A 12864-nucleotide genomic window follows, 5' to 3' on the forward strand; every position below is an offset into this window, starting at 1 on the left:
CTTGTTCGCTCGGTCTTGGTAGGTAGTCACAATGAACTATCGATCTTGACCATAGTCCCTTTTTATACTAGTTCCAATGCAGTCTCAAGTTTGTACATCGTTCCTTTTTTATGTTTTTTATGTCTAGTTTTGGAAGGTACCGTCTCTAAGGTGCCGTCATCATTGTACCGTAGTGGCATGGGTGGAAAGACCATAGAAAGGTAAGGACAGTGCGGAGACTATCGAGTAGGTTCCAGAATAGCTGAATCTTTGTAGATACATAGATCCATTCGTAACTTCAGTCCGCAAGCGAAACACTGTACTTCGTATCCCAATCCTGACTCAGGTCCCAAGTAGACAAATCCTGTTCTAGCTAAAACATGCGAAGAAGGTAATCCTTCCCTATCCGTAGGCCATTTCTGAAACGTGTCCAATCGACGGGCACATCACAATAGTCAGGTAAGAAGACTGGAAAAGGGTAGGGTTTGAACTTGGAGTTCTCATCGGGTTTCTCACTCGATTCTTGCTGTGGCGAAGTCATGCTTCTGGTGGGTGACTATCCTCTTACAACCAATGTTTTATACCGACGTGTAAGGTGAAATGATTGGGAAGTCGCACTCGCTTTGGTACACGATTTGATAGACTTTTTCCAAGGGTCGACTGACGATGTGGTGAGTGGGTAAACGTACAATCTTGTTGGCTTGATAGGTGGTCACTTTAAAGTGTTCATCTTCTCTAGACTGCAATGCTTCTTTCAATACGCCAAAGTTCACCACTCGACTGGTACGATAATTCAGAGTCAATCCTTTCACTTTACACGTCGTGTGCACTTCTCCTTGTTTGTCCCGGTATTCGTAGCCGTATTTTTTAGGGCCACCACTGGCGAAACTTAGAATCTTGTCATCGGGGTGCTCGTCTGTCCAGGCTCCTAAACGGTCTCCTTCGATGTCAGGGTGCTGTTGACTCGGGTGATGGATGTAAATACAACTGTCCGTGTCAAAGTACAGGACACGTTCCCCTAACAGTTCTAAAGCTTCGTACAATTTTAAGCGAGCATGAGCTGTCACGTAAGCCGCAATGATGACATTTCCAAAAGGGTCGTCTTGTACAAAGTCCAGATCTTCTTCGTAATTGACCAAGATCAAATCCTCACGAACGACGTCCACGTGTTTCATGTATTTGGTTTTGTCGTGAATCATCTGAAAGTAGCGGGAAGGTTCTGTCAAATATTCCATCTTGGGTAAACACGGGCGTTGTGCCATTTTGCCCCACAAACAATTTAACAACACTTTGGCAAACGATCGCCTGCCTTCATTTTTGTCGATGTGTTCTAAAGGGATACCTTCTTGTGCCCAGTACTTCTCTTTGAATGTCTTTTGGTCTTCGGGAGTGTGACACCAGGACGGATAGCCACTGGCTTCTTGATTCAGTTTCAAAAAGGCATCCACGTAGTTGGCGAAAATGCCTTTCTGAGTGGGGTCACCCTTGTGATATTGTTGTGTCTTGGGAAAGTGACAAATTTCGTACACTTCTAACAGTTGATATCCCATGTCCAGAGCTTTGAACAATTCTGCGCTGACCCACGTCCCCGTCAAGGCCCGTTCTTCCTGGGTGTGATGGCAAGGTTGATCTTGGTTGCACGTTTCTGCACAAGTAGGGCACAAAGGAAACATCAGTTTGCCTTGGCAATGGTGAGGTAACACGGGATGGTACAAGTCCGTGGGAGGCAAAACTTTACACTTGATCAGACCTTCGTATTGTCGAATGTTTTTCAGGTCGATATGTTCCGTCAACAATTGTGGGTGCCCTACAGGAAAGCGACAATATTTGCATACGTAGGGATACAGCGAACACACGTCCAAGTATTTCATTTCTTCTCCTTTCTCTTCGTCGGCTTCGTACAGCAAACAGGTGGCATTGGTCCTTCCTCCGTACAAACTATCCCTCGTGTTCAGCGGGTCCATGAACTGGTAACATTCCACGAGGCGTTTAAATTCGGGATCGGTTTTCAAACGGTGATCGTACTCGTGTTCCCACATTTCCACCAGTTGGTATCCTTCCTGTTCTAACTTTAGGCGTCGCTGACAAGTGGCCTGGTACAAGTCTTCCATCGTTCGTTGTAAAAACTGATTTTTAGTGTCGCGGTCAGGGTAACAGACGGGACATCCGTGAAATAAGCAACCGTTAAACTCGTACACGATCTTGGGGTTTTCTAAGTCCCAGCCATCGACCGAATGCATTCCGATGGTCTTTTCGCCTCCTCCGTTGCGGGCATGCTGAATCCATTTGTCTTCCTTGTCGCACAAGTAATGTAACCAGCGCAGGGCTTTGACCGAGTATTGACGTTTGACATAGTTGGTCGTTTGAGGACTGATGACAGCCACGGTGTTTTCAGGCATGAATCGTTGCCGGTACACTAAGGAACACGCTTTGGCAATGGTGCAAGCTTCTTTCAAAGGATCGACCCCTCCGTGTTCCGTGAACAGTTCTCGAAATTTTCCACAGCATCGCCGTAAAAAGTCCACGTCGGAACGACAATACTTTAGCATTTCTTCCTGAAAGTCGAAAGGGTCGGAGGCGTGAGCCTGGTACCAAGCGTAGAAAGCTTCTCGTTGTTTGGTACGCATGTTGTCGGGGTCGTAATAGTGAGCCTCAGGCAAATGGGGTAGAACGGTGTGTTGATTGGCTTCCGTATTGAAAAAGTGTGGAAAGTGCCCATTAGCCATTTCTGTCATTCCAAACGTTTTAGGCATTCGACTCAAAGGCATAGCTAAGTAACTCATCGAATCTTTAAACTGCACTTGTCCCACTTGCATGAAAATGATTTTGACTCCGTTCAAAGTGACTTTAGGACGCTCGGTGCCATGTTCCATATAGTACCTCAAAAGAAACTGTCCATCGTATCCGGAGAAATTGTGAGCCATCACTGTAGCATGACGATGACAATCTCCGTAACGTTCGATGTCCTCTTGGCTCTACGTCTTGTCGATGGGGTCTAAGACCCATTGTGCAAAATCGGCTAGCGTGTTTGGTCCTCGAAAGATTTTTCACGCCCTCCAGGAATCTTGCTGCAGTGAGGGCAATGACTGAAGATAGGTTCTTGAATGCACTTCTCGCACGCTCAATGAGCCACGCAGAAATTAGAAATGTGAATGCCAGTCTCTTGCATGCATTCGAAATCGAAAGAGATGAAATTGCCTTTCTTCTTCTTCTTGTGACCGTCCTCTTTCTCTGGTTGGGGTTGGTATTTTTGCACGTAGCATTCGTGTTCGAAGTCCACGATGTGGTGACAAATGTGACATTTGTTCTTTCCTGAACATACGTGTGCCTTGGCATTATTGGTACGTAGGCCTTGTCCACACGTAGGGCACAATCTCAGCAGTTGACATGCACATTTCTGCTGTGAACCTTGCGTCTTCAGATGATGTTGGTAACAGGCAGGGCTGACAAACGTGCGCAGACAAACTGGACAATGCACTGGTTCTTGCCCTTCGCTCAGACATGGTGGAGAGGCCAAATATCCTGAGCATTTCGATCCACAATGTTTGTGTTGCTCTCGATTTTTATAGCCATAGTCACATTTCTCACAGTAATAACTGTATCCCAGGAATGCAGTGATACTGGTAATGTTATCAAAATGGTCATCGTGATGATAAAGGTGAATGTATTTTCCATCCTTAAAGTCTTTCCCTCGATACAACAGAGGTCCGCGCACTTCTTGAGGGTGCACTTTCAAGGTGTAGAGTGGAGCTAGGACATCTTGCAATTTTTGCATTTCAGGAATGCCACAGGGTGTGTCTTTGGACAGGCCAGCTTGTTGTAACAGGAGTTCTGCTTCACTTCGTTGTTTGGCTCGGTCGGATTGTTGAATAGTTTTCCAGGTTCTTTTCCATTCTACCGTGTCGTTCTTGTTGGCATAGGTTCGTCCCACCACGATGGCACGGGCTAGACACATCTGATCTTGAGGGTTGTGAATTTGGACGAGGCTCTTTTTGGTGCTGCGAAGGTTGTTCACCAATAATACCTTATTGCGTTGTCCTGTCCCTTGAGGAGGAGAGACGTGGGTCATGTCCAGTGTGGCTTTTCCATCGGTGATGTCAAACTGGTCATTGATTGTTGTACGTGTTGAATCTTGTCCATGACTTTGGAAGTGGTCAATTCTGCAGGGCTGCTAAACTCGATCCAAACGGGGGATTTCAAACCGTCGTGTTGTATGGAAAGTCTCAAGCGATCGTCTTCTTTGGGTTGACATTGTCGCTTGAGTGTGGTGAGTAAAGAATCCCACACCCCGGTGATGAACCCTTCTGCTTTCTCTAACGGTACTTCGGACTTGAAATCTTTAAATTTCACCGTGTATTTGTAAGCCGTGGTTCTAAATTTTCTAGAGGAGCGCTTTTCTGTCTCTCGAATGGAATAGTAGTTTTCAGGGTTAACTAAGGGTGGTGAACTTTGTTTAGACGGTTTGGATTCTGGTTCGCTCATGTCCTCTTCAAAATCACTGGCATGAATTTGTGCCAAGACTTCAGCTCTGGTACGAGGCGATAGATCACGTTTCTGCCTCTTACTTTCTTCTTCTTTCTTCTCGAATGAATTGGATCGTTTCATCTTGATAGCAAAAAGTCAAATGACTAAAATTTAAACACCATGGACTAATTTATAGTCATGGCAGACCAGCGTATATAAAGGGTATGTGTCTTGTCCTTTCACTATTCATTTCACTCTCGCACAACGATGGAAGAGACTAGCCAAATAGAACGTTTCATCGGAGCTTTGCGAGGGGTCATTAGAAAATTTTCTTCAGACCAGCCGACGGACTACTCTCCTTCCTTGCGAGATAAAAGTGAAGATACTTGCTATATCTGTCAGAAGAAAGGGCATTGGTCTTCAGAGTGTCCAGACCGTCAAAAAAGAAAAAAATGTTTAGAAAAGACAAAAGTCAAGATACCTGTTATTATTGTCAAGAAAAAGGACATTGGTCTCCAGATTGCCCAAAAAAGAAACAAGAAGAGTCAGAAGAAGAGAGGGATTCTTCAGAGAAAGAAGAAGAGGAGGAAGAAAGCAGACAGGTGAAGAAAAAGAAACAGGAGAAGAAAAGAAGAAGGGAAGAAAGTGAGGAGGAAGAAGAGATAAAGACTGTGACGGTGAAGAAATTGAAAAAACAGAGAGAGTAAACAAAAAAACAGAAGAAGTCTATGAACTTTATCTTCTTTCTGTCTCTGTCAAAATTCTCCACGTGTGGTAATGAAGATGACGAAGGTTCCGGAACAAATTCTTGCGAGGTAAGAAAATCCACAAAATCCCAATGTACCTCTTCTGAAAGTAAGTCCGGGTTCCATTGTGTAGTCTCAACGGCTGGTGCACCCCAGTTAATCGTTTTCTGAGTTTCCGTCATGTTAAAAAAACTGTCGCATGGATTGACTACACACGGGCGCTAGCGAATCTATATAGACCACGTGACGTCACAGACTGCTCTTTTCCGATTGGACGTGGGCTGACTGAATTTTGTAACGCGTGTTTGGATTGGTAAATGAACTCAATCCGTTTCAGTCCTTCCTCTACCTATAAATAAACGCAGTTCACTGCATTGATTCACCTGTTCTCGGCGCCTCAAGATGTGGACCACAGTCGAATCATCAACCCTTGTGTCTTCGATAATGTTCAGGACGGACATGCTAATGTATGTCCGATCCAAGTGGACATTTGTCCAAAGGACAGACACCAGTCTGTGGATGCGAAGAGTCTATGTAGAACGTCAAGGATGCCTCAAAAGAGTCCTGATTTACGGTCCTGCAGTCAGGCGCAGCCTAAGGACAAGAAGAAGACCAATGCGGTGCCCTTTATGTTAATGGATACATTAACATAAAACCCAAAGGCCCTTTTCAGGGCCACTCCAATCTCTCGAAAAGAGATCGACTTTCAATTGCCTACCCCCAAATTTTTATTTTATATGTGTGTGTGTGTGTGTGTGTGTGTGTGTGTGTGTGTGTGTTGTCCCTAGACAGTCCCACGATTTATTCCCATGTTCAATTCCCCTTGACGCTCAACAAGCCCAAGACCTTCTGTAATGCTAATTTTCCCTTGACGCCAAAGTGCCGGGACAATTTTCCCCATGTTAAATTTCCATAGACGCCAAAGTGCCGGGACCCTGTTTTTAATGCTAATTCCCCTTGACGCTAAATCGCCCCACTTAACTACTCATGTTCATGTAGGCTGCTTGATGTAATGTGTAAGTTCAAGTTCGAGGTTTCCTTGAGCTTAAATTGTTTTCTCTCTCGGTCCATATATGTACTGAGAGAGAGAGAGAGAGAGAGACAGAGAGACATACAGACAGACAGACAGACAAAAATAGAGACAGAGCGACAGTGAAAGAGAAAGAGACAGAGGCTGAGACAGAGAGAGAGAGACCGAAAGAGAAAGATAGAAGCTAAGAGAGACACGGAGAGAGACAGAGGCAAAGAAAGAAAGATGGAGAAGACGAAATCTGCGGCAGAACATATATTTGGGAATAATATAAAACACATAAGATGGTGTTACCTAACGGTCGAAGTGCATGGTCAAGTCTTAAATGTGGCATCGGAGTTAATAATATAATCAACTTTCCCGGTCCAATGGATCTGTTTGTGAATACAATCAGGCGCCTAAAAATAAACCGAGAGCACAAGCACGTGTGGTTGCACAGACAAATACAAAATAAACACACACACACACACACACACACACACTAAAACAGAAATAAATGAAATCATTTGTCTTATCAGCAGCATTCGTTGCGGTAGATGCAATTCAGTTCGAAGCACTCAACGTTTATCTTGACATATACTTAATCATCTTTGGCGTTTGTGTTTAAGATTAGATTTTATCATTATTATATAAGCTACGAAATCTGACCACGGTGATGTGCTTGCGGTATTTACCGACGGGGTGTTGGCGGATGTTAATTTCTAGAAAAACTTTGCTTCACTTCTCGAAGAATATCTGCTACAGGGTGGTGTTACCAAACCCTCGTATGAGTTGTCATAAAAAAAAAATTGTTTCTGGTCAAGTAGAAATTGCTCTTTGGAAACACCCTGATGTACCAATGCCAACTCTAAGCCAGCTTGGAATCATTGCATGTGCACATCAAAACACCGAAGCGTTCACTGCAGTACCGGATGCAAAAGTACTCTGGGATTGTTTCTTTAATGGCCAAGTAGCATTCACCGAATTATCCATCCCAGCTGATTTCACCGTCAGACATTTTCAACCAACATTGGCTCTGCTAAGAAAAGAAAAATCTTGACTGTGATTCAACAAGGACGCACTTGTTCAGATACGTTATTGGGCAAAGACGATAGATGAAAATGGTACAGGCACAATCGGTGTATTTTTAAACGAAAGGGTACTAGACTCCCAGAACTCGCAATAGCGGAAATTTAAATTTTCCTAAGGCATAGGTTTTGTTTTGACAATTGTGTTGACAATTGTACCAGTACAAAAGGGTAATTGGCTACATGTGCGTGTGCTTATCTCACCAGCGCGTGATGTTGAGGCTGGACAATGTCTACCCGTTATATAATTAAAATACGCGATTGTATTATTAAAAGAAGATATATGATAGACTCTCATTCTTACCGTAGTGAGAAAAATAATCGAAGGGGAACAACAGCTGCGAGGTGAAATTACCAAGAGAACCGCACTGATCATAAAATACAAATGCGCATGTTTACTCGTTACTAGCAGAAATAAGAAACAGAGCGGATTTGCAAAAAGTAAAACTTGGGTAACAATCTTCATGCAGAAGCCTGGCTATCGATATAAACACAAGCTGCTCCTTTAGTCACTGAATGTTGGGTCTGCATTGTATTGATTAGTATCGTACGCAACCACATTTATAACAAACGTGACTAAATAAATTGATAAACATGCATGGGTCGCACAACGGCCGAATATATCATGGATGGCGAGGCAATGACGGGTGTCATGAACCCAGAGGTACCAAAAAGGCAAAAGCCCAACTTTGCCTTTGCTAATGTTGTAATTTTAGAGCATCGGAGCGAAAAGTAACCAAGGAAAGAAAATGCATGTTTGCGTGTTCAAGTATCCAAAGTGTTGAAATTTTATCGTAGGATGTATGTTATTGGCGAATTCAAAGAGTACTCTCAAGTTGCTTCCCGTTTCGATTAATTCCAAATATATATAGTCAATGAATCTGCACCATTTTAGTGGTCCATAGAGTACCTCGTCGATTATCTTTTCTCTAGTCTTGTCATGAAAATATTAGCATGTGATGGTGTCATTTTAGTGTCCAATAACAGTTCGTTATATTAATTGATTATTAAATTATTAAACTTAAGAACATGTTTTCAAAGTCTGACAAAATAGAATGTGGATAGAATCAGGTCAACGATTCAAAGCTTGCTTGCAGACTGTGACATGTTCCACGTGTGGGATGTTGGTGTAAAAGAAACATATTTTCACAGTTAGCAGTAGAACAATACCTGAAAGGTTACTTTCGGGTATTACCTGGAAGGTTAGTTTCCGGTGGGTTTTTTGTTATTGATTTTGTCCTTTGTATCTAGGATATAAGCAAACAGTATTTCTACGTAAGGCCGAAGGTGATAATCAACATTCCCCACCCCATTCATTATATTTTAACGAAATTTGAATATTAAAAATCTCTTAAATATTTCCAGGCCGAATTATTAACGTTACTAGTGTAAAGGGGAGAATAGCTATTCCTGGAAACGCCACCTACGTCATGACCAAATATGGAGGAGAGGCATTCTCTGACTGTCTTCGGAGGGAGGTCAAACGCTTTGGGGTCAAAGTCATCATCATAGAGCCAGGCAACTTTGCTATCACGGCACTTTTTTCTGGCAAAAACGTAAGATTTGCTCATTTGTTGATAGAGCATATTATTGAAAGGAATGCAGATATAATGGTGTGAAGCTAAAATGTACTGCCTTGAGAATTACGTGCCCACGCCATTGTTTGTATACACTTAATCAGATTAGGACAAATCGGTGAAATGTCACATGTTGCAGTCGTTGCTGTTGTTTATGGGTATTAGATTATATTGTCCGGTCAAATTTTAAATCCTTTGCTAATAGCCGTGAATTTATATACAATATCAGCATCAAATAATGTAATAGAAACGGTGCTCTTTAACGATTATAAATTGGACTTTAAAATATTTCAGCTTGAAAGATTCCAGTCAGAATTAAACCATGCGTGGGAAGTGGCATTAGATGGATCAAGAACCACATACGGCAGGAAGTATTTAGACCATGTACTTCACAGTGTGGATGATGACGCTAGATTAAAATATGCCTATCCCAATCTGAATCCGGTAATGGACGCCATGGATGACTCAGTAACTAACGAAAATCCACAGCATCGTTACCTCATAGATGGCTGCAGCGGTCTTCTTGATAAATATTGTGTACGTACAGGAACAAAGCTATTGTGTATACATTTTGTTTTCCTTAATTCTCTCGTCTGCATCAACAACTGGTTTGACAAATGTGTTACGTTTCCGGCAACAGTGGCGGCTTAAATGTTAACATTTTGCCTTTGCATTAACGCTCTGTAGCAACCGATATTGTAATAATCGCCATATCATAGTCTCATCTAATTGATTTTGTTTTAGATGTTGTATCGCTGCACTTTTCTACAATAGTTATTTCCATTGCACATCAATTAGTATAGCTCTTGTATACATGTATAAGCCTATTACAGTAATGATTTCAACTGAACTGCATTTAGAACTAATACTGTAATGTTATTACAGTTGTAGATTGTTAATTGCAATAGTTGTTTCAACTGAACGGCGGTTTGAACCACTTTTGTAACTTGATAATAATTGCAGTACAGCTTGATACAGTAGTGGTTTCAGTTGAACGGCATTTGGAACTGCTGTGTTAAATTGTATTACATTTATAGATTATTTTTACAGTAGTGGTTTCTACAATTCTTTGCTTTTATAATTTCTAAAAGACATTTATCATGCAGCATAACGTGGTCCTCAGTCAAGAAACTGTTCCGCAGAATTGTTCTTATTTTTATGTGTTTATACGTTTCCAGTACTTAAAGCGCAGATCAATAGTTCCTTTATTAACCAAGTAATGGGATTATATTAAGGATGCTATATCTGCATACAAATGCGACCATACAAAAAAAAAAAAAAAACACGCAGTTAAGACCTCTTTTGACAGTATTATAATATATTTCCTTGTATGGTTCATAGAAAATGATATAATTTTAACATTACAATAAACCAAAAATGTCGAAAATGTGTACAATGACAAGCAATTATCTGACAGGGAATTTAAGCTAATGTATTGGCAAACATTAGCATTGTGTGTGTAAAATGTTTCACCACATGAAGATGGGTCTGTTTGGTTTGATGTTGACGGCACAGCAACACAGGTAAGTTCTTATTGCCATGACAACTGAACTTAAGTGCCTTATCCAAGGAGACACCAAAGTAGCTGTTTTACTGTTTCTATTTTTTTCTAACAGGTTTTCGCTCGACTCAACCCATACTTGCCGGAGAGGTTTATGGATTATCTTATTGAGAAATATTTTCCGCCAACCCCAATTGCCGCTGAAACGGAGGTGACAAACAACCAGGAAAAATCATAAGGAAACAGTATATAGAACGAAATTAATTCAATCTGAAAGTCTTTGGAATAGCATTCTGCCCAAACTTAGGCAGCTTTTACTGTGTGCGTAAATCTCACGTGAACCGGATACTGTTATTTTCTGTATACAAGTTTGAGAAATAAAAGGTATATGTTAATTATTACTTAGTAGAGGTATATGTTCGTATTACAAAACAATTTCTCATAAAGGTAATCAAATGAAATCTAATACATCATTGAAGGTATCCTTTTATTATTTTAAATATGTGAGTTATACCCCATTAGATTATATAAAAAGAAATGATCTATAAGAAATTGTTACAATTGTTGTCATCACTGAATCAGACAACAGGAGTCCTATAGAGTTGTTCTTGATACCATTCGTGTTTATTAATGAAATTTTTCAAATTAAAGCATGCGATCCGAACCTCTGAGACAATCCACAAAAATGCAAATTTACACAACAAATTCACAGTCAGATCATACTGTTTAATCTCTTAGACCACATTTTTAATTTATTTCCTATAATCCTCCTCTATATCTGATTAGGCCGACACCACTCACATCTCCCGTCACGGATTCAGCGGAGGGCTGTCTTATGCGGTGCTTCCAATTACATTCGGCATGTATGCCCAATCTTCTCTTCTTTTTGATCCGGACAAGAGATGTTGATTCTGTCCTTTGAAGAAGATCTTCATTATTGATCTTGTTTGGCCAGAAGATGCGACGAATTTTCCTCGGACACATGGTTTGGAATATTGTAAGCTTTTGTTATACTATTGATGTCAGTTCATAGCATTACATGCCGTACAGTAGCACTCTGATTGCATTGCTTCAGTAAATCCTCAGATTCGTTTCCAGTCCAAGTTCTTTCGACTTCCATAAATATTTAGTTTTAAGGTTTAATTTGCTTTGCTAGTTCTGGAGTTTGCTTCTTACTTCAAGTCTCCGGCTGTGGACACATTGATTTCAAGTTATATGGAATAATCTACCACTTACACTGGTTTTTACTCACAATGATAAGATCGTGGGTTAGATTGTTTTTCCTTAATTTGATTTTCTTGCTGTTCCCTTTCAGTTTCATTTCTATGGCTCTGTCACTGGGTTTATTTGTCTTTGTATGTATATATGGAGCCAAGTTTCGAAATTGAAACTCGAAAAGGTTGACTGCATGTTAACCGATGGCATCGACGCTATCTTTGAGAGAAACATGACTGTCAAAGCAAGATTGACAGAGATTGCTCTTATCTTAAGAGCAGAGATCATCACAAATCTACAATGCTCTAATGATATGTCAGAGTATGCCGTGCCTATTACCCACTTCAACCACGACCAGAAGGTTTGAAAGGTTATGTTTCTTTCCAAGGTTTAACTGGGTTAAAGAAGCGTTCCCAACTGTCTCAGTCCGCTTCAGATAAAGTCCGAGCACAAATATATCGGGACTTTTAGAAAACCATTTGGGTCATGTCAGTACAAGAGAGAGATCGTATAATGACTGAAGGTAGGCTGGTTCAACAGAGAGGGCATGTACTTTCTGACAGCGAACAATATCAGATTTTGTATGAAAAGAGTTTCAGCGAAGTCCTGACTAAAGGTTTGAATTTGTTTGAATTCAGCCAGGTCAGAATGCAGGAAAGATTCCACTTAGGAAAAGAATATAAGTGATTTAGGCATATGCAAGTCAAAGGTGGACAAGTCAGAAACGTCTTTATTATGACCAGTATCCTTCCTGCCATGATTACGGAACGTGCTGTTAATAGTAATCGCAGCCAACTTTTTCTCCTCGAACGGGCAATGCAATAGGTCAGCTATTTGTGTGACATAGGCACTCAAAAGGACGATATTTCTACCCTTGTACCAGTTCATGTAAGACCTTAAAGCGGAGGGCATTCTAGCTGGGGCAATTCTCTCCACGATTGAAGGGTTGCATTGTTTCTGGATAAGAGCTAAGCGTGAAGGGGAAGATGGACCTGTGTAGAGCTATTGATAGATCAAGCAGATCGTTGATACAAGACTTGTCCTTGCATAAATGGGCAATCTGAATCATTTTGCATTTCTGGAACTTCAATTTATGCATAACCTCAGGAACTAAGTTTGTTAGTGGAGTAGGAAACGTGTTACAGACCACCCAAACTGACAGAAGAGCGTTGACGGACCAAGCATCAGGATCGATTACTAGGGAAACGAAGGTGGACAGTTTGTGATTCCACCTGTTTGTAAAAAGACAAATCATTGCACTGAAAGACCGACGGATGGATGGACC

General features: G+C 41.3%; 1 protein-coding gene across 2 annotated transcripts in view; it reads left to right on the forward strand.

The window, feature by feature from the left end:
- LOC149803736 (D-beta-hydroxybutyrate dehydrogenase, mitochondrial-like) overlaps positions 1 to 10762 on the forward strand; it is a 71351-nt gene extending 60589 nt beyond the window's left edge. For both annotated transcript variants that reach the window (XM_089953488.1, XM_089953489.1), the window contains 3 exons: positions 8652 to 8842; positions 9158 to 9400; positions 10480 to 10762. In XM_089953488.1, the coding sequence (XP_089809614.1) occupies positions 8652 to 8842; positions 9158 to 9400; positions 10480 to 10602 (557 nt within the window). In that variant the 3' untranslated portion in view covers positions 10603 to 10762. The remainder of the gene's footprint in view (positions 1 to 8651; positions 8843 to 9157; positions 9401 to 10479) is intronic.
- The last annotated feature ends 2102 nt before the right edge of the window (positions 10763 to 12864 follow it).

Source organism: Sinohyriopsis cumingii, chromosome 3 (genome assembly GCF_028554795.1).
Source record: "Sinohyriopsis cumingii isolate HCF-2022 chromosome 3, ASM2855479v2, whole genome shotgun sequence".
NCBI classification, from domain to species: domain Eukaryota; kingdom Metazoa; phylum Mollusca; class Bivalvia; order Unionida; family Unionidae; genus Sinohyriopsis; species Sinohyriopsis cumingii.